The sequence below is a fragment of the Falco rusticolus genome, chromosome 7 (genome assembly GCF_015220075.1).
Source record: "Falco rusticolus isolate bFalRus1 chromosome 7, bFalRus1.pri, whole genome shotgun sequence".
NCBI lineage: Eukaryota > Metazoa > Chordata > Aves > Falconiformes > Falconidae > Falco > Falco rusticolus.
In genome coordinates, this window is record NC_051193.1 from 18,141,266 (window position 1) to 18,164,219 (window position 22,954).

At 41.1% G+C, this 22,954-nt stretch overlaps 1 protein-coding gene across 1 annotated transcript in view; it reads right to left on the minus strand.

Annotated features, from left to right (window-relative positions):
* Positions 1-8,853: 8,853 nt before the first annotated feature.
* Positions 8,854-22,954, minus strand: part of RFX7 (regulatory factor X7) — a 51,386-nt gene continuing 37,285 nt past the window's right edge. The window contains exons 5-9 of the mRNA XM_037393979.1: positions 22,783-22,899; positions 20,822-20,906; positions 19,954-20,161; positions 17,105-17,400; positions 8,854-16,161 (exon numbers count right to left, since the gene is read on the minus strand). Coding sequence (XP_037249876.1) covers positions 12,847-16,161; positions 17,105-17,400; positions 19,954-20,161; positions 20,822-20,906; positions 22,783-22,899 — 4,021 coding nt within the window. The 3' untranslated portion in view covers positions 8,854-12,846. The remainder of the gene's footprint in view (positions 16,162-17,104; positions 17,401-19,953; positions 20,162-20,821; positions 20,907-22,782; positions 22,900-22,954) is intronic.

Sequence of the window (22,954 nt, forward strand, 5' to 3'; positions counted from 1 at the left end):
CTACCCTTTCCAAAACAAACACAGACTCAGGGTCAGCTCTTTGGACTGTGCCCCAAGCCCCCAAGCAGATCACAGAACACCCAGGTAGCTAAACACCTCCAGGGCAGGGCTCAGTCAAGCTGTGCCCATTACCACACACACTTGTGCTCTCCTTCCAGGGCTAGCAGAGGGTTCTGAGGAAAAGCAATCAATCTCAGCAGCAACATCATCAGTTTGTGCATGTTCCAAAAAAATTCAGGGATTTACCTATTGAAAATCAGGTGAGTGAGAAACAAAGTGGCATTTGGGCAAGTGTCTTCATAGTCCTGATTGTCTATGAATATGAACAGGTAGATTTGCATGGGGAAACAATGTGTTTTATTAGACCAACTGATAAAGTTTGGGAAAAAGACCCAGGTAAACTTTTGGATAATTCAAAAGAAACAACCCGCTTCTGTTTCTGAATCAAGCCTCTGGACACCCAGTGTATCTCTCCAGTTCCATTCACTCAGCCTTGCCCAGTTTAGAGGCTTGTCCAAATTTAAGTGGGAAGGTTCCTGGGTGACAGCCAAGAAAGGAAAAACTGCCTAAGTTACACCAGGCACAATCTCCAGGTCCAGTTACTTTGTGAAGCACTTGTTTCTGGGATTGAGCCTAATGTTGGTTAGTAAATTGTTCTTACAGATTGCTAGAAAAAGCAGGTGGGTTTGTGGCTGTTGAGCACAAATACCTGTATTTGCAGTGCTGCCTCTTACGCTAGAGTGTACAAACCATGTCAGACAGAAAGCATCAGACCCCCAAAAGCTTATGGTTTGGGTTTTTTTCAAAATTGTATTGGTTAGTCTAATAAAAGATACTGGTTTATTTCTTCCTATAAACCTTCTACTACATTACTATCACTTGCCTGAACTCTGCTTGTCTGTTTTTCCACAGTCTCAGTCTCAGCTTCTGTATACACTAGAAGCAATGTGAAGAAGCACTCTCAAGCATCCTGAAGTTCTATTTAACAAAGGTTTTGTTTGTGAATGTTTTCTTAGAACATTACTCATTGGGCTTTTTTGTAAGACATCAAAACTCAAACGTTAAATTCTGAGTAATTTGTCATTTCAATAATTTTGAAATTTGAAATAATGCCCTTTTGGAATTTACAGGGCATTAGCATACTCAACTTGTTATATTACATTTCTTAAGTAGCAGCCCCAAATAGGATCTTATATTCTTTTTTTTATGTGGAAAGACTAAACTAAATGTCCAGAAAGGGAGTTACCACAGCGTCAAATTGCAAACCCCTAAGTAGATGGCCTGATATCAACAAGGCTTGTATTTCTGGGTTTGTTACCCAGAGGCATCCATATGCTAAGGCAAGGTCTATGTGCATTTTCAGTGGGATCAATAGTTATCTTCAATATTCCAGCAGGATATCTAGCAGTTCAATCAAAATAAAAGAATTTTAAATTACTCTTTTACTTAAAAAGAGGGGAAAATAAACCACAATCTGTTTAACAAACTTGCAGTTCTTATGTAAGATATTTTTTCAAAATATCAAAAAGGTATCTCCAGCATTTAATATTTTATGGTCTTACGTAATTACAAACTAATTGTGGAAGAGAGCTCTTCCTTATTCTGCAAATAATTGATTTTCAGTTGCAGAGGATAACCCACAGTTTGTTCATCTGAGTGCAATGGAACACTTTAGCTGTGTATCAAGACCATTAAAAACATATTAATATTTTATCTCATTACTCCATCCCAATAATGAGCTCTCATCTGGTAACAAAGAAGTTTGACTTCTCTTGCCATCTAAATTAACCTTCAGTTCCTTGAAAGATCAAAAAAGTACAAACTTTAAAAATATTTTCCATGTCTTAGATGATGGCATTCAGCCTGATGGACCCAATTTGTGGTCTGAATTTTATAGACATTTACAGTATTTAGTTTGCATCTTTCTTTATTGTAAATGCTTTTATAAGCTGAAGAGAATCCATACACTACACTGAAAAATCAAAGCCATATTTGTTCTTAAAGGAGCAAATAATGTAGGAAAATGAGATTTGTTTCAGAATTCCAAACGGTTATCATAATAAAATAACCTTAACTATAGGCACGGTTAAGTTACAAAAGCTAGGATATCATGTGACGTCAAAGTATGTGTTATCTTATTGAATATAGGACACACTTTTGCTACAGAGGATTTAAAATGAAATTGGATAAATTATCTTCACTGGTCTTCCTTTAAACCAAAGGAATCAAAAGTCATTTTAACTACAATTAAACAAAAATCTGGATGCAAATGACACAAACAGATTTTTGTCCTATTGTCTTTTGTTCTACTGAGTCATACAATAGAAAATGTTATGATGAACCACTCACAACGTCATAGTGACAGGTAAATGGAAAACCACATACAAGAGGGAATGAATAGAAAACATTTACATTGCTAGTGAGTCATTGCTATGACTAAGAGAAGTAAATACCTATTGATAGCCTAGTAATCTCAATTTCTCTACTACCACGGCAATGACTCATTAATGAGACTAATACCGGAGATATAGTTCAGAGCCCAACACTCAACACTCTTCTTGGCTCTATAGTTACGTGCAAAACCATGCTAGATCCTGGCACTTAATTCTAGATTTCAAACACCATGATAATAAAATGCAAAACTGTTACAAAGATGAAAGCTTATCTTTTGTAAGCAAGACCTTCAGTATGGTAAAAGTCACCCCAGACTGACTGTTGTCTCTGCATTGCAATGCAACTAGACTGCTGTTAGCTCACGCTCAGGTTTTCACCAGCCCCTTATTGCTCCTTTTCATTCTCACTTCTCCAAAGTCACTGGTTCTGTTTTCCAGTTTTTCTTCTTTCCCTTAAAAGCAACATATTTTCTGTTTGGACGTGTGTTGCCTTCTGCTTTGCCTGCTGCCAAGCCGCTGACTCCAGCTGTCTCAAACCCTGCAGCCCTACTTGTCCCTGTGGGATGACAGCAAGGCGTGACCATCACCAAGGGACAGACCAGATGTGAACCAGAAATTCTCCACTCAAGTAGTTCCTTTTCAGGGTAGCCTACAGGCAAAATTTAACACTGCTCTTGAAGCATGGGTCTGTGTTCCAGAGGCACTAACATGTGCCCTGGGCCAGCTCCCTCTGTCCCATTAGTAGAGATCCCTGTCCCCTAGGAAAGCTGCTGAGACCTCTAGCTCTTACAGGGGGAGGCTACAAGGAGGCAAAGATGTAAGAAATGTTTTTCCTAATTTCTGTGACTAATGTAACAGTTTACAAGCAATTTCTTTTGTAAATCTCTGTGGCTTGATGAGCAAACCTGCACAGTAAGAAGAGCAACTGTGGTGGAGGTGGAAAGTCACACTCATTTTGTGCATATGCATTTGAATGAAGTGGTAAACACTTGTCTGAATCACCACCACTCAGATGTCATCTTTCTCTCCCTATTTTCAGCTTGAGGGGGAGGAGACCTGCCAGAACAGAAACCCGGAGGTGCTGAGCTCCAGTCAACTGCTGTCACGCTGTTTAACACGGGCATTATGGCTATTTCTGCTAACAGCTCAACCCATCACAATGTTACACAAGTAAGATCTTTCCAGGGATGATGTATTTGGGCTTTTCTTCTTTAAATACCTCAAGATTACAATTCTCCATGTGTATCTGAAGTGGTACATGATATATGCTCTTTGCTAGTGCCTTAAGCATCACTGAGGCCAGAGGAAACTACTGTTCTGACTTGGTGCGTGACTGAGCTGCGCTCATGCGCTCCCATCTTTATGCCTCTCGTTTTCACACAAGATGCTCCTTCTCGTAGTGTTTCTCCCTTACTCTGTTAGGAAAAAGAGAATAGTAAATAATTGCCGTTATAAGTTGGGTTTAATTACTTCTGAGGTTTTTTTAGTGTTCAAATACTTCTGAGTACAGATTTTCAACGTGTTGTCCTTGTTCCACTGGTTGGCTTCCACTGAACTTGAAAGTGTCACTGGGAATTAATTACCGTTAAGGCCAAACTAGACTTTATAACACCACCCAAAAAGTGTTCACACGTCTTCAAGCCTGGCTGGCATAGAAAGTAATCCCATGAGGAAGTACTCCTAAAAACCATGATGACTGAAAAGGATGTAGGGCTTTTTGCACGGTATAAAAGGATACCTGTTAGTGAGAAGACTATTACCTCTGCCAAACAAAGGGAAATCCAGATATCCTCCTGTACTATATAGCTACCTTTTGTAAATGTTATTTATAAAAAAATGCAACTTCAGATAATTCCTAAAGCAGTAAATTAATTCTGAAGTTATGTGCACTGTAATAGGTCTTCAGCAACTCCGTATTAGCACTGAGATCTCCTATTTCACTCTTGCAGCCATTTTAGGCCCCAGAATTAGTTTTGCTTCCCACAAATAATCCTTGTCAGAGTAGGTTTTAGTTATGCCATTGGCACAAGAACCTCTGAGTGGGGCCTCTTGGACACAGGCACTTCGTCTCCCCTCTCATCTATACATACATAGCAGTAGAGATTGTTCCGAATTTTCAAAGCAATTTGAAATAGAAGCAAGGAGCATTTTGTTCCAGTTCATTGCTTATACATAGCTTTTTAAACAGCACATTTCAAAACGCCTCTTCTTATTTCAGAGCAAGGAGAAACTGGGCTTGATGTCTCTGGGAACTGATTATCACAGCACTTGGAACAAGTGTCTTTTGAAGTACTGATACGGAGCAAGCAAACTGAACACTCAAGGGTATTTTCGATAGAGAAAAGAGTGAGTCCTAATTAGTTTATAACGTAATACAGGCTGTGTTTTCCCAGCCATACTAAAAAAGAAAGAAGAGTTTTTGAGAAGAGGGAGCCCAATAGCTCTCTAAAGTAAGTGTGTTGAGAAGCACATATTTGTAGTGACAGGTAGGTCAGCTACCTGAGGAAGGCTGCAAGGACCACTTCACTTGATACCTACTAGCCTCCCTCCTCCACACAGCACTCAGAAAACAGACAGACTCAGCCCCAGACCAGCCAGGTAACACCCTATTCAATTTACGCTTTACAAAAATCCACTAGCAACAAGTTAGTAACTGGACATAAGGCCATTCCTGAATAAATGGAAATGCATTTTCAGTTTCTTATGCATCTCCTTTTTCCTACCATTAAGGTACATGAAGGCTTTAAAAGGAAGTTTAGATTATTTGGTATAATTTATATACTACTTTGAAAATATTTCTACCATAAGTAGCTACTTTTATGCATAGGTAGGTTAAGAAGGAACCTTCTCACAAGCTCCCGAGACTGATTACCGTCCCTGGGCCAACTTTTTAAGTACAGTTTTAACATTTGTGTCAAAAAACCCCTGCATATACAACAGAATGTGCTCCAGATCAGTAGCATACTGCTAAGAGTATTTGAACGTTATTTAAAATGGCAGCTTGAGATTTTTATTGAAATTATCTGAATTTCATTGAAATTAACTGAAATTTTATTCTAGTGGGCATCATCTAATTAGGTAGTGTGGATAGGCAAAGTTCCATAATCCAAAGTTATCATAATCCATATAAAAGCAGTTTATTCAAAAGGAAGATGACAACAGAGGAAAAATGAGCCACACGATGAAAATGGACCTTTTTAATGACTTCAGAGCTGAGGCATTACCAGATATAGAAAACGGGTAGGCAGGCCCAGGAAGAACAGACTCAGGAGGAGCCACAACAAGCCCTTGGAGAACAGATATGCAAATGTTTCAAGGCAACACATCTCCAGTGTTTACATCACTAGCAGGCTATCTCCTACATATTCAAAGCACATAGCAGAAATGTTATGACCTATCAGGAACGGTAATCACTTGGTTATATATTCTGCATTATATTGAGGTGGTCTTTTGAGTATTTAAGCAATCTGTAGAATGAAACTGCCATCTTTTTAGCACTGTATGTTTTCTAGACAAATTTCTCCATGTCCTCAGTTCACTTTTGATGTAATTGATCTGGCCTTGCTTAGTTTATATTTTACCCTTTTTTGTTGTTTTTTTTTTTAACAAAACGAGCAGGAAAAGCAAGAGAGACTGAAAGATTTGCCATTTCATTAGGCAATGTTTATTATGCACTAGGAGGTGCTGGTTTGTTATAGCAGTAACGAAGTTGCTCATATTCTGTGGAGTATTGCTTAAAATGCCATTTGCTAAAGCTAGCACTATAAAGAGAGGGTAGCACAGATGGTCCTGCATCCCTTCAGATCCCTGAGCTATGCAGCACTGAACAGGTCTCCAATTCACATGCAGATCTTGCCTCTGGAAGGGTCACCCCATTTTGGTCATTGGAGCTATTATAGGATTTTCTTGAAACAAAACAACTCTGTTCATCATTTCTACCATCAAGCAGAAAGGATGTTCACAGGAGAACTTCTTGCTGCACTTTCAGATAAAGGCAAGGACACGCAGGTGGCATAGCTGCTGGCACCAAGCGGCAGCTGTCAGCAGGCTCCTGTTACCGTTACCTGGCCAAGTTTACCCTGCAGCCAGTGGGTAAGCGCAGCACCACACAGGGACAGCACAGTGCTGCACAGGCCTGGGCATATTCAGGTTAACCGTTATGCGGGTCTCCAGCTCCGCGTTGTCTAACAGTCTTCTGGTCTGGATAATTACAGGTAACTATTAGAAATGCTACGCAGATTAAAAGTTTTGCATGAATCACTAACTTTGCACTCCCTTATAAGCATTATTCAGAAATATCTCAAGCGTACAGTCAGGTCACCACTAGTACTTGACTTTGGAATTGCTTTCCAGCATTATTCTACAATTTGTAAACCTTACTATACATCTTTTATTTCCTCTCCTTACTCAAGCTTAACTTGTGCTATTTGTAAGAGGGGAAGGAGAACAGCAAGATCCAAGCATTGGTTCTCTCTGGCTTAAGCATCAGAGGCAGCCTAGGTAATGAAAAATTTGCTGTCAAATGAATTTGATGATCATCAAATGTGATGCTTAATACCTGAGTGAGAGCAGTCATGCTACACAGATCCAATTAGGTTTACTCAGCTCTGATGCACATGCTGAAAAAATGAGATTGTAAGGGAGTTCTGGAGATCACCTTATTGACACAGTCCCAACCCCGACCCCCCAGTTCTAATGCACTGGGTTCAGATTGAGCTTCTAGATCTTACGTCTAGGAAAGCAGTTTTTGCAGAAGCAATTTATTCTGTGACCACCTAGTAATGCAGGGCTTTTTTTCTCTGGAGAAGATCATGTTATCAATTGCCAGAGACCCTATATAGACTACATGAACCACTGGCTAATTGAACGCACCAGTCCTTATGACTCTTGAAGGGGAATTCTGTTTACCCGAATATCAGCTGCACTCACACGTGCAGATTTGTATTTCTGGAGATGTAAAAATATTTCTAAGTAGCTGTTTGGAACTTACTCTGGACGTCTTCATTAAACATGTGAACATCTAGTCTGAAACCAAAAGAGCTCATGATGTCAACTTTTTGAGGTAGGTATTTTGCTCACGCATTTAGTTCTGACATTTCCACCTTCTTAGATCTTTCCTGTTAGGCCATTTCCATTCAGTCATACATTTGTTCGCTCTTATGACCGTTTTTATTAACCATTAAGGCCAATTCTTTCCAGTCTACAGCTGAGAAATTCCGATTAAAACCCATTATTACTTCAGATGACCTATCAATTTCTAAAACAGACTTTTGTGTCTCCTACATTATAGTCCATCTCAATCCTTGGGAATTTTTAATTTGCATTTCTTATGACGCTGAAATACAGAGAAAGCATGTCCATGAATTGTTCATTGAGAACTCTTTTTAGAGCACGTTAATATAGAATCCTGCGAGATCTATTAACAGAATTCCCTCCAATGTCATGTTAAAGTCTTTCTGATGCACTTTCATTCATGTTGTCTCATTTATGTCTCCCTGACGATTGTTTTTCTTGGTTGACAAACCTAAGTGATTTTGTGCTACCATCAAATCTTGCCACCTGCCAGCTCATCTCAGCACTTCTGTAGTCTGGGATGGAGGCTGTTAACCAGTGTTATCTTTTTGGCATGAAAACTTGAGTATTTATCCCTGCCTCCATTTTCTTGTAGTCAGTTTCTGCTCTGTGGCAATACCTTCATTTTGTTCACACAGACTATGCTGGGAACACCACTGGGTTTACATACAATTTTACAACCCAAATAAAGGACTCCATAGATCAAACCAGCATATTTTCCCCTTTATGGCAGCAAGTCAAACTGCACCATAACACCATCTTGTAAGAATGCTTTTACTAGTATCAAAAAGGAAAACCAACCAAGCACACACACCCCCTGTGGATGGCTATACCAGCAACAGCATGTTGCATGCCATAACAGCAAGACCCACCACTTGAAAGTGACAGGAAAACTAACACTCTGACCAGCACCCACACCAGGATGTCTGCAGCATGGAAGAGCCACATGCGATGACAACTCTAACCAGCACAACTATCACCACCACGTGCTGAAGTACAGCCTCAGCCAAAATGTTATCTGAATAGTTGATGGAAAATTTGAACTGTCAGGTTCAACTGTAAGCTGCAGCTGTTTTTCTCCCCCAAATGTAACTGTATCACCACACAAGTGCTTTCCACTTAAAAGGGATACCTACAGAAATGGAATATAAAGTGAATGGTCAGAAGCCCATTACCACCAACTTCTCTCAAGAGATTAGTCTGAGAGCACAGACTGACCCCTTGGCCAGGCATCCCAGCTAGGAAGATTCACCTGCATCCTCAGCTTTAAGTGTGTGACTGCTGCAAGTCGGTACAACTGGGCAGCTGTGATATGTCAAACTAGAGAGCTCTGTACTTTAGGTCAACCTTAACATGCATTTTCCATACAAAGAAAAAACTCTAAAAGTCATTTTAATATAAAATGTTTTTATTGTTTTTGAAAACATTTAAAAAACAATTTTTGAGCACTTTCAATAAAAAAAATAACTGAAATGCTACTGCAATATTCAACTACTGTAGTTTCAGCAGTACAACAGACAACAAAACACTGGGGAAAAGGGGAGAAACTGGATTTCCTGCACTAAATGAAAATGTGGAACAGGGATTTTTCTTTCTTTACGGTGCAGTAAATAAAGCACAGTATAGTACAAGACTATTATATGAACCTCAGATGCACTGCACAAGAAACGCTTTCCTTCTTTTCAGTTCAGAAGTCAGTGCTTATTGCAATTATTTGCAAATTATTTACTTCATGAATTCTTATCATGATAAAATGATGCAAAAATGTTTTTTCAACACCAGAACAATAAAAAATAATCCAAGAAAGGAACATATTCAACAATAACTAAGCTGAATTAGTCAACATAAAAAAAGTAAATAACTTGTGAATAACTATGCTCACCTGGTTAACACTGAACCAGTTTCAATACAGCAAAAGAATAAAAAAAATAAGTGGTTACAGGAATATATCTAGTACTGTACAAGATTAAGTCATTAACACTCATGCACGTTTTGTGATCATGTATTAACATGGTGAAGCAAACTAAACTTAATTTTTCCTGCTGTAATATTCTCATGTAAGAGAATAAGAAATAGAAATATCTCATTGAGATCAATGCACATTGCTACATAAGACAATTTCACCTGTCACTTTTAATGACATTTTGCCTTTATAATAATGAAACACATTAAAAAGGTTTTTTTATTTGCTTTTTTTAATTATTTTTTTTAAATCTGTGGGCCGTATTTGTTGCATTTATCCTAAGGAATGTGCCTGCCACAGGTTCAACAGAATTTTAGTGCAATATATGAACCCAGAAAGTTTGCTGGACTAACCAACCAACCCAATTTAAAGTGTTGGCAATACTGTACACAGGGTACAAATTCACTAGTTCGTATAGTTTAGCAAAAACTGCTATCAAAATAATTTATTTCTCATGTTAGTAGGAAGCCAATAATGTAAACAAGGGGTCAGAATTGTCTCAAATTCTTTGTTTTGGAGTATCTGACACAGACAGGCTTCCATTTGTTAGAATCACAGAATTTTCCTTTGGGTATTGCATACTTTGGTGTGCAGTAGTGCTCTGTCTCAATGTATTGTAAAGAACTAACTCGCACTAAGTACAGGGACCTAACATTATTAACTCTAACACCAATACAAACACACCTCTAAAATAATACATACCAATGTACAAAGCTGTGCCTGTGCCTTGGATTTTACTTGAAACCGATCCTTATTGAATTTAACGCTCCTTAAATGTACATTTGCTTTAAAACCACTGATTATACAATATTTCCCCTAATTAAGCCATGTTAGGCCCAATGTAATGCCTGTATTTAAAAATAATTTTCAACACCTTTGGTGATGGCTGCATAATTTAGAATACATCAGCTTTAACTCTACTCTTGCTTTTCTGAGAAATGTTCTTAAAAAACTAGTAGAGTCAGGCAAAAGCTTATTTCCCCCAAGCCCACCTCAGCCTCATCATTAACAACCTGGAGGCGAGGCCAGCACATCATGCGAGCGCATGGACTGCTGCAGCGTGCATGCGGCTTCTCCCTGCAGCACCAGTGCTTGTGTCCTTCCCCATCACTCCATCAGAAGCTAAGTATCACCTATTCACAGTAGTGCTGGCACTTCACACAGGGTCAGAGGAGGGAACCAAAAAAAAAAACCAACAAAACCCACACACAGAATGGTGCTGAGTGTCTCTCAGACCCAGTGAAGTCAACAAAAGGATGTTCAGCACATCTCTGGCAAAAGGCCACAGGCAGGTACAGAACTCAAGCCCTGTCTTCAGCAACTTTAGTCTACAAAAAAAATGGTTCAAGCCTTACCGACAGACACCTGGCAAGATAACAAGCAGAAGGCTACCGTGCACTTTTTAGTCTCCTCCCAATTTTAACAAAACTTAAAAGGGTCACTTGGTCTTAAATAAAGCAAACCACACTATTGCACATCCATGTGCTTCAAGGAGGGATCTGAACTCTCCAATTTGGTTCCTGACACAGCGGCAAAACTTCTGATGCAAGCACAGTGAAATCAGGCCCCCCTAAGGTGCTATAGCTTGGCACAACTGTTTATCCCCGCAGAGGAGGCCACAAACTGGTGATGAACTGGGGCAAGAGGAAAAGAAGTCGTGGTACATCAGCACCTCGAGTGCCAATGCAGCAGCATAAGTTGAATCAGCACTGCCCAAGAAATTGACCAGTACTGGGATCTCAATTCATCAGCAAAAACGGAAGAAACAGAGGACCATCAAGACACTTAAACAAAAAAACCCACTAATCACTCAAAAAATCTGAGTATTTTCTCCTTAAGTAAATCTAGGGGGGGGGTTATCGGGCCTGTGCCTCCCCCTTCATAAATTCCTGACCCCACAAAGAAGTAATGCAAGAAAGGAAAATGTTTTCTGCTCTGTTTTCCATTTTGTGAGTGTCAGTTCACAGGCGAAATAATCAAACCTTTCCAGCATCAGGGTCACAGCTGGTTAGTACTTCTGTCTTTTGACCATTAGAGGAATCCATGCCATGCTGATAAAACAAAAGGTCTTTTTTTGGTTCAAGCCAACTAGTGAGGCAGAAATCTCATTTTCCAGAGGGGCAGCTAAGAACTTCTAAAAAAAAATATAAAATAATCAGATTCATCAGTCCTGTCAAATCACTTATGAAAATGGAATTAATGCTTCTAAAACAGTAAGTACTTTTAAAAGAAGTTTTACCAAAAGAAAGATCACATCTTACTGTGTATCTGTAAAGTGCCTGGCAGTATTATGGCTCTATATGAAATATTTTTAGATCAACCACATTTTCTAATATTGTAATCATCTTTTGTTTGAGAGAGCGCAAGCAAGAAAGACAGCAAGGCTCAACCTACTGAAATACAGAGAAAAGAACATCTTCCTACACCCTCCATGTGGTTAGGAAAGAGCAAACTTAAAAAATGAATCTTTAAAAATAGTTTTTAATGAGCTCCAGTAGCCCTTTTATTTAAAAAAAAAAAAAAGAGGGAAAATATATGTTCCTTCTCTAGCATTGATAAATAATTAAACAGTACCTATCACTTTAAAATAGGGTGTTATGCCTACATTAAATCTCAGTGCTCACAATCTTTTCGCATGAATTTTACCTAATATAAAAACATTTAAGTGAGAACTAAAATATCAAGTATGTCATGAATATTAATGGATAAAATAACTACATAGATTTATTTCTCTTAAATAAAAAATTTAGTGCATCTTTCTTATTCCTTGATCATTCCTGTTAGGTTTTTCCTATCTCTGCATTTTACTAGAGATGCCGATGGCACCCGTGCTACAGAGATTTCCCACAGTTCACCACTGCACAGTGCTCAAGGCAGCTAGCTACACAATGATCGGGCACCTGCGTGTCACCGGGTTCACCTCTCCCCACTCCCCAGCACCTACCTGTCTGCAGGCACCCTGTATTTCAGACCTGAACAACAGAGGCCCATGAAGGATCACCTACTAAGAAGTAACAAGCAATACAAAGTACGGAAAGCCTACTAATGAGCCTGACTTAACACCCTCCCAAAGCCTCAGCCATAGCTGTCTGGCTGGCTATTATATAAACCACAGCATTGCTGGCTGGCTATTAACCACTTCTTTATTTGCTACAGTAAGAAATGTTGAATGGGAAACGCTATAAAATTCAAATTTTAATACTGGCTCTTTGATAGCCCATCACCTTCAGAGATTTGTTTAAAATTGGTAAGACTGCTTTTTCCCTGCTGAAGAATGAGCAACAGGTACAGCAAACTTTTTTAAAAATGCCACAATACATAGCAAGTGTTTCTGCTGCGGGAGGCACTTCCATTAAGACAAATACAATACGTCTGTCTTTTAGATACAGTGTGCTACATACATATTATAAAACAAGATTAACCCAACATTTCAACAGCAGGATGATCCTTACTCTCCATCCACTCAAAACCTGACGTAGTCATTGAGTTAATGGATTCATTGCAGATTTGTTGAAACAAGGGGTCATTTTTTAATTCCTCCAGTGTAGCATCATCGTCTTGTCCCTGCTGACGACCTGGATCAAACAGTAGATTTGTATCTAAAGTGTTCAGATCATTAATGCTGCCTGAGAGCTCGGAAGACAACCTGATGTCGCTGGAAAAGACAGATGCAACGTTATTAAGATCTGATGCCACCTGATTCACCAGCTGCTGGTTTGTTGGCAGACTGTCCTCCCCTAAAAGGTCTTTTACAGTGCTGCTAAAATCTAACTGCTGCTCTCCGATGACTGACTGTGCTTGGTTATCTCCAGAAGAAAAACTGATCTGATCGGTGCTGCTGTTTTTTGTGAGGTAATTTGGTGTTTGGAATTCATAAACTGAAGTGCTGGAATTGATCATATTTTGCGGGTTGGCACTAGGAAAAGCCGCGGATGTCTCTAAAATCTGAGTGAGGTTCATCCTGGCTGTGTAATTTGAGGGCATGTTGTTCATTCCCAAACCTCTCACTGCATCATCACTATCAGAATCAAGTTTGTTTAACAACACATTAGTTATTTTTTTAGTGTTTGTTTGTTTCTGAAGAGATGGGAAGGCCGTCTGCATCATCACAGTCAATGGGACTGACTGGCTTCTTTGCGCTATGTTATTGGCACTGGTGTCTGCATGGATATTAGCAAATACATTGTGAACTTCAGGAGTCACCGGACTTCCAAAAGGTGTCAGGTTGGAGCGTGGTATATTTGAAACTGGGTAAACAGTGCTTCCACTGAGATTGCGCTGGCGATGGACAGCAGGGCTCACACTCCGGCATCTCAGACTGTTGTTGAGAGAGGAACCGGTTCCTTTGTTGTCCAGAGGAGCAGGAACAGCAAAGCCCTCTTGCTTGGTGGTGCTACTGACAGAGGCTGCCTGGTGCTGCACGGGTGACACAGGAGTCACGCGACCAAAGTGAGTATCGTGGTGGCGCGACTGGGACTGGTATGACTGGCCAGGAACGGCAAAAGCGTGAGGTTTCCTGAAGCGGTCTTCCACCAGCTCCTGATAGCTCGTAAGGATGCCGTGATTTGCAACCGAGGAATTACTAACACCACTGTAGCCGTTATTCATCCACTCAAGCTTGGTTTTGTCGGGATGGGTAGCCATAGGCCGCTGCATTGGCTTCACGGGGCTACTCGATATAATGCTGGCATCGTGGTAAGCCATACTGGAGCTGATGGGAGTAAATGCAAATGGGTTTCGGCATTCCACAGGACTCGGAGGGACACTGCTGCTGCAGTTTGAATGTGGTGTGCCGATGGGCGTATGCCGGCTGCTTCCTAGAGCACTGTCTACAGGAGTTGTCTGAGCCAGCCTTGAACAGGGGCTCTCTCGAGACATGTTCTGAGATCCAGCGATCATTTCAGAGGTGGGTGTTGGAGTCGGGGTGGGGGTGGGAGTCGGGGTGGGGGTGGGAGTGGGAGTGTGAATTGGAGTGCTGTTGTTATGGATCGAATGGTAAAAGTGCACGCTGCTTGGATGAGATGACACAGGAGCTCCTTGAGCTGCCGTCTGACTCTGAAGTGCCATTCCTAGAGAACCACCATAAGGATGGGAATTATTCATGGACATTTGCTCCTCCATGAGCACCAGCTCCTCCACAATGCTGTCCTGGGTAAGGTCATCATCAAAGGAAAAGAAGTTTTCGTTCGACTGAGGGACTGTGTGTTCAAACTCTTTCAGTTCAGACTGCAGAGGTAACTGATTTGAAGACTGTGCTTGTATTTGACCCAAGGAGGACTCCTGGATCTGGCTCTGTAACTGCTGGGCGTATGCATCCTGCTGTATACCTTCACAGTGCACTGGCTCCCAGGCCGATTCCTGCAAGTCACCAGAGCCAGAGTGCCCTGCAATAGTCATAACACTGATATCTTGCTGCTGTTCACAATTCACAGATGCGAAGTCAGAGGTTTTGGTGATATGGTGCCATGTATTTGGGTTAAAGCTGCCATCGGATGTTGAATCGTTTTCTATGATAAACAAGTTTCCTTCCAATTTTACTTTTATATCTGGAGATGATGCTGATGCAAGCTGTTGTCCTAAAGTAGAATCACTGGTATTTAAAGAGGTGCTCAAAGAAAGGTCTGTTGTTAAGTTTGCTGCAGCTGTAGAGGGTACAGGTACCTTCACAGGTACTGTGCTGGGAACTTGAGCAAGTGTTGCCGTATTGTCACTGTTAGTTAACGATCCAACCTTCGGAGACTTCTTAACACCGTTTGCTTTTTGACCCTCTGTGGCATTACCAGCTGAAAGCTGCTCCACCAGAGATTTCTTTACAGGTGGTACCTGGGAATCCTGAAGCATAGAAGGTTGTCGCTTTCTTGGACTTTTAGTGCATGTTTTGTCTTTAATTGTAGACTCACCAGTAGGAGGTGAACCAATGCTGGTGCTGGACAAGTTCTGACTGGCAACTGAGAGCTTTAGAGTGTTTTGATTATTGCCTGCTGAAGAAACTGGTGTGATCTCATTAGATTGTGTTTTATATTTGGTCCCTGCTTCTTCAGCTCCCTGATCACAGCCCTTACCTGGTTTTGCCTCCAGAACATCATCAGCTGAAACCTTCAAGGTTGCAACCTCAAAATTAATTAGTTGAGCAGGAGGCAGGTCAGGGGTTGCCTTTATGGATTTCGACACATCAGAGCTCTCTTGGCCCTGTACTGAGTTCTCATCCAGCAGTGCTTCTGGTTCCATTTTGATCTTGACTGCAGGCGTAGCTACAACAGTGCTAGGCTTGGATCCCGGAGACTGAAGTGAAACAACAGATCCATTTTTGATCTGTGGACCAGTCCTCCCTTCTTCCACTGCTCCTGCACTACTGCTAACTGAAGGCGTCTGTTTGACGGGCACATTACTGCTGCTTGGGGCAAGGGATATTGCTGTCATTTTCACCACATTTAAGGAATTCACATGTGGAGCTGGCACAACAGTCTTGATAGGGCTACTGGTAAACAGCACCGTCGTGGGAGAGCGGATGGTGAGAGCACTGGTGTTTGCTGGCTTCGGTAAGATCTGCGGGTAGCGATGTCGGGCAGAGCGGTCACCAACTGGGCTGGCAGGAACGTTCTGGGGAGTCTTTGGTGGCTGCTTGACTGATTGCATGTGCTGAGTGACCACCTGAACATTGAGCGGCAGGACCTTGCTATCAGATGATCCCATAGGACTTGGAGACGTCACCAACTGCCTGGTCCTTGGCACCTGTAGAGAGAGTGAGAAACAAAAGGTGTGGCAATGAAGGAAGAAAGTCGCTAAAGCCCACAGCCCACCTCATTCCCAAACATGTCAAAGGTGAAGGACACCACAGCTGAATATACCAAATCTAGTGAATGTCAGTTTGAAAAAAAGCAAGCTCTTCAACTACACACAAGAAAATTTATATTTGTCTGCCTAAGGATTGGTACGCAGGTATGTGGCCTCAGTTTTTAAGGCATGAGGCACCGGTCTACACACTAGTCTGCTCTTCTGCTGATGGAAAGGGTCATTCTCATACAATCCTTCACCACACAGAACAAAAAGACAGACATACAAAGATTAAAGAGGAGAGCATGTGTTCAAACAGTCCTCATTGTTACGGTTTCAAAAGCCAGTGAAATACAAACCCACTATCAGGCAGAAAAATCAGCTTACCTATTGAAATTAACAACACAGCTAACATCTTAAAAACAAATAACCTCCCCCGCCTCCCCCAGCCCAGTTCTGTATGGCTGAAAGACAAAGATGTTCCATACTACTGACACTCACGCAAAAATAAAATTGTTGCTGTCACTAAATGCGTTGGGCCAATGAAAGGCAATTTAGATTCCACGTCAGGGGCTCAGTGACCCACATGACTGGTGGCAGCTCTCTCGTCTGGTTAAACTTCATCTCAAGGGCAATTATTCCCATGTATAACCTTAATTGCTGCTAGCTGAAATCTACTGTCAACAACTTCAAAGACCTACTTGGCCTATGCTATGTGATCAGAAATCTGCTGCCTCTGTATCGATCTTGAAACTCGTGTGGTAAAACAGTCACTGGAACAGAAAAGCATCGAGGGACCCAAGCCTTTGAGCGGAACCAGTTTCTCTATCCCACTGACACCACTGCAATGTACAACCCTTTTGTAAGGTGGTTTCTCTAGAGAACTGCTGGAGAGCATTACCGGTATTGGGCTGGGGACAGCTGCCACAACAATGCCAATAGGCGGAGGAGACAGAATTGCAGGACTTCCATTAGATATACTGGTCACACCATTGGTTGCAGAGCCTTCCGTCTTCTTTGCTGGAGACTCTCCTGGCAAAGGAGACTGCAGTTTCTGTTCTTGCTGCTTCTTCTGGATCTTACGCTGCAGCTGCTGCTTGGCATCAACAGGAGATGGCAGAGTTTTCACTTGCGGTTGAAAGGAATTACTTTCAGCAGTAGGTATAAAAGCTGAGGGCTGGGGGATCCCTTTTATTCCTGAATACAAAAGAAGAATGAATTGTAACCACACATACCTGGTCTGCTGTAGTGCCACTCTGTATCTAACCGCACAGAACACAGGGCAGGCATCTCAACAACCAGCCTGGGAATACCTCCTCCACAAGGTGCTTCCCATCCAAATTGCTCCAACCCATTCATGCTCAAACCTATGCAGTGTTTCCGTTTATTTCCACATTTGTGGCAAAACCTCTCTCTGTTAGACGAGTTGGGCATTAGCTGCTAAAACCACTACGAACTGGCATCTTGTTTCTAGTAATCCCAAACGGCCACTTTTGTGTCAGCAACATCGAAAAAACGATGCATTTCCTTTAACTGACAGCAGAGGGCAGCATATATGCTTTAGAGGAGGCTTTACAATTGTTTTTGTTTTGTTATCAGTGTCTAAGGCAGCTTCACAAATGAAAAATCTTTCCAGAAAGCTGTGGGTCTGTGTCACAGAGGAGCAGCTCTGAGCAGATGATATTATGCCAAGGCATTAAACACAATGCATCTAATATCAGAATGGATCACAAGCTGTGTGTGATCAGGGATAATGGTGAAAGCAGGGCAAGAAAAGTGTCCAGGGGAAAAAAAAGAAAAAAAGAAAAAAGGAAGGAAAAGGGGTGGTGGTGGTGGAAATGGAAATTAGAACGGGAGAACATTTTTTGTAGAGACAATGCCTTTGCTGATCCCAGGCAAGCAAGTGGTGCTTCCAGGGAGAACAACAGGGAATTAGTCTCATCTGTGCAGCTGGTACCTATTTCCCTTACAAAATCGCATCACATTTATAATCTTTTGTTTATTAACAGTCAAAGAGGATTAGCATGCTCTCTCAGTGCCCAATGAACCCTGTTGAACTGCCCCTCTAAAAATGCTTTAACACTGTTTCATTTACACATCGAAGGCTTCATCATTTTTAAAGTAACTCTTAATTGTAAATTAATTGACAACACTTTAGGGCAAGTATTTCAGTTTAGATACCCATTACATGCTTAGGAACTGTGGTCTGGGAGCCTACCCTCTCAGCAGTCGTCTGCATGTACCACAATAGCTTGAACACTACCGCATCTCTGCTTTCACAATTCCTTCTTTACAGAGCAGTGAAATGCCCAAATGTATTGCAATTACTGCAAAACAATTAATCTAGATGAGCTGAATACTGAAGGCAAGTAACATTTATAAGAAAAAAAACCCAATTTTTTCTTTGGAGGGTAAAGGTTTGCTTTTTCCTCAGTTAATGCACAGAGACACTGTAGTTCCTTGTGATATAGAGGAACGGGAATATTTTATTTGTCATTCTAGAAAAAAAAAACCTCTCCCAAAATGACTACTCAAGCCACAGAGGCGTGCACTTGAAATTAACCGCCCTTTTCCATGAAGGAAACCATCTTCTCTTGAAGGAAGTAAGGGGAAGAAGGTTCATCAGTTGAAGAGCTGTGCATACACCTAGTGTTCCTTCTAGCAGCACAGCAAGCAGAACCAGTGAAGCCAAGCAACGATGTGTAAACGAGGAGCACACAGACTGCAAAACCTGCCACTGCCACCTGTCAGTTCCAGGTTGCAATAAAAGGAAGAGCTGGAAGGAGAAAGAACATGATCTAAATGGGATCACCCCAACCTACAGCCCTGACCACCAGTTTCCATTTGAAATCACCTGCCTCAAGTCAAGAGATCTGCCTTGATCTAAACACATTTTGCTTGACAGGCCTGGGCAGAACTCCCCAGAGGGAAGTCTGGGGAGCACGTTGTGCACCTGCACTTCTCATCCTTCGTTTTTTGTAATTTACTCCATCCACAGCCATAGAAAACCCACTTTAAATGATTAAGTGACTGATTTTGAGCATGAAGAGGGAAACAGAACACAAAAATGTACAACCAACCTAGAGACCAAACAGAACAGGAATTCAGTCTGATGTAGCAGAATACAAAATAACCCTTCCTCTTTACCTCAGTCTTTAATGAAGATTTGAAATCCAGTGCAGGAATCTCAGTCACACAACTGCCCCTGGAGAATGCCCCTCAAGCCCTTATTTCTAATGGGATCAACAGCAGCAGCAGTTGACATACTTGTACTACCTGACACTGATCAAACACCTCAGGAGAATCTGCACCTGACACCAGAAATGCCACAAGAAAATCTGCTCTTGAAAGAAAATGAAGACAGACAATTGTTTCTAAATTAGGGCAAGTTATCAGACAGAAACACAGCTACACCAGCAGTCTGTCTACAAACAAGCACAGCACCAGCACCGAATTCCTAATCTAGCAAACAGCACAATTACTCACATGCCCTGAAGTGCTTTAAAAGACCAGGGTCCTCAGTGGAGGAACAGGAGAATCACACATTAAACCGAGACCCAAGCTTATTTTAGCTCTCTTCACCTAGACTACCAGCAAGAAAATTAGTTTGCTGCAACGTGGACTAAAATCACGTAAATGTATGCTCAAATGCTCAGTTGGTGTTTAAAGTATGTCCTGATGTGCTTTCTCAAACCAAGATATTATCAAAAAAAATCCCCTATTACACTGATTCAACACTTATCTCATTACCTGCCGGTGCCCCTGCCATTACTGTTAAAGCTGCCATTGACTTGGTACCGATATAGTGACTTTTTACAAGGAAACGAGCCAATTCCAAGACTGTATCAAAAGGCTGGCTCAGCACTTTCTGCGCCCATTCACAAACCAGCCGGCAGGCTGCAGAGACGACTTCCTCATCAGCACTTTGCAGCTGCCCAGTCGGCTCTGCCCCATCCAACTAAAACAAACAAACAAGGAAAGGTTAATTATGAAGGGTCATTAAGGCATTAAAACAAAAATAGAGAGCAAATGATGATCAGAAACACATAAAAAGTATGTTCGCAGTTTTTCATTAAATTGGGAGAATGAGATCACATCATCAGTATCATTCAAAATTAATGTCTTAACATTAATCTACTGGTTGTTTCCAAAGGCATTATATGGAGCTGATATTTCTGGAAGAAAATTGCAGTGACGATCCTATTATCTAGACCACCACCAACTGATGCTGTCTGCATCCAGAGTCTTGTCAGCTCAGCAGCCACTGTCACCCAGGAACTGCTTCTTTCACTGGGGTTCCTCTTCCCTAGCATTGACTTTTATTTAAAAAAAACAATACAGTAAACCCAAACCAGAATCAGTTAGACAGATATAGCTTGTGGGTAGCAACACTGTGAAACTCTGCTTCACCTCCTCAATTATTGTTTCCTTCATAGCACTGCAATTCGTTCCGAGTATTACAGAAAAACATCAAACTGGTTCAGAATATAAGTATCATAAAGAAAAATCTTAAAAACTACACAGCTCTTCACTTCGTTTTGAAAACTTGGGACAGGAGAACAGCATAATAAATGTTAAGTTGCAGAAAGATATGTAAATGCACAAGTATATATCATACCCCATCTCCAGTTTTATGAAAGTCAAGGTTGGGCAGTGTTGGCATATGCACAAAAGCCTTCTTCCTCAGTCCACTGTAGCAATATGTGAACAAGAATTAAGGTCTAAATTGTCTGCCTGTCAGTGGGGGACAGGAGGGAAGGGAAGAAATTCCTGCGATAGCCCTCATAAGCTTTAAAGCAAACTCAACAACTCATAAGCAAACTCAACAACATTAATTCAACAAAAATTAACATCGTCTCTCACAGCCAGCAGAACCAAGAGCCTACAGACTGCTGCCTTCTTGGGCAGGTCATGGGGCTTCTCCATCTACCCAGAGGAGCAAGTGAGGCTGGGCCTAAAGAGTTTTGTTTGATGAACCACTAAACCATGCCAAGTAGTTTCAATTAGTTACTCAATATTTAAATAATGAACATGAATTTGAACTACACTCTCTTCCTAAATCAGGCCCAAAAGAAGACTGAGAATGCATGTGTAAAAGTTAATCACCATTAAAAAATGTGTTTCCAAATTTAGGGTTTACTTTATTATAAGTTGGGTTTCAAATTTAGGTTTTACTTTATTGTGAGTTGTTCTTTTTTGGCTCTTTGACAAGTTTCCTGACATTTTCTTCTCCTAAGGGACTTCCACAAAGTGAAGAAGTTCCCCATGACAAGATAAAGTGACCGATAAGGACATTTCTTCCTAAGATTTCACACAATTTTTGTGTCTCTCCCCACCCATGATAATTCTTCTATAAAAACATGGACACAAATACCCAGACTCGTTCTTACATTGATCTTATCAAATTAGTACATAACAATATACTCCCTCCTTTACTCTTAGTCACTTGCTTATGGATCTAAAAATCAAACCAGCCTTTTTTCCTCTCCACAGCATTACTCTGGGAGTTCACATACATTGTCTCTTCTCTGTGACACATAAATCCTTTTCAGGATCACTATTTTTTCACATTCTGTAAATATGTCTGTATTTCTCTTTCCTACACCATGGAGTTTGCATTTGCTTGCACTACTTTGGATGGAGCATAATCACAGTAAAATAAATGTAAGGAGGGTAGGTATTAAGGCAAGTGTGAGATAAGGTCACATTTTAATAATTCTGAAATAGCAATTTAGGACTGATAGATACCCCCCTCTAGGTACACTATGACAAGATGCATTTTTTAAAGTTAAGGTTTCTATTAAGTTAACAGTTAAACGGGGTAGTGTTTTTGCACCTCCTCTGGGATGGACTGTTTCCCTAACCCAGGGAAGTGAGCTGATTCCCACTGTGCGCACGGGGAACAAGGCTCTGTAGTCAAGACAGAGACAGCGCTCCCCCACCTGAGCCACTCTTGCCCTCTAACTGCCTTTCCTATCTGAGGAGGTTGGCACCACGCAGTGAAGGAAGCAGTCTCCCTGCTCTGATGGTAGGACAAGGCTCGAATTACGCCTTCCAAGTCTGAAGTCAGCTTTTGTGACGACTTCCCAGTTCCCTTTTCTCTTTCCAGAGTACTAATGGTTGAGAAGAGGCAGTCTTACGAAATACCTGTAAGTACCGCTTACAAAGGATCTTTGGCTTTAAAACTAATTTTTTCATTACTGGTGTGCACAAGTATAATACAAAAGCAAGACACGTTCTGATAAGTCTGAGCTGTACTACCAACAAAATATTGGTTACTGCACATATATAAGGCCAGTTCCTCTATTCCAGTATCTCCCTTTGTACTAAACCATAAAACTTCTTTGATTCCTCGCTGCTGTGACAACCAAGCATTAGAACCTATTTAAGTACTTGTTTCCAAAGTTGTATCTTGCAACCTAACACTACCACAATTAGTAATTTTTAAAAGAGCACTGGGAAAGTGTCTGCATTTTTTATTGAACGTTACTTCTACATTTAGCTGGTAGTTAAGCCATAATGACAGATGTTCTCCAGGCAAGTGCAGAAGTTACCGAGAAGCGTTCTAGCAAAGGATATTTTGATTTGCCTCTTGTGCCTAGACGACGGGCCTTCATATTTGGAAAGACATTTTTCATGATCTTTCCAAAGTCAGCAGCACTTAACGGGTGGTAGCCAAGATTGTCACAATAGCTCCTGCAATGAAGAGAAAAAGTGTGAATGGAATCAAAGTTAATACAAGCGGCCAGCC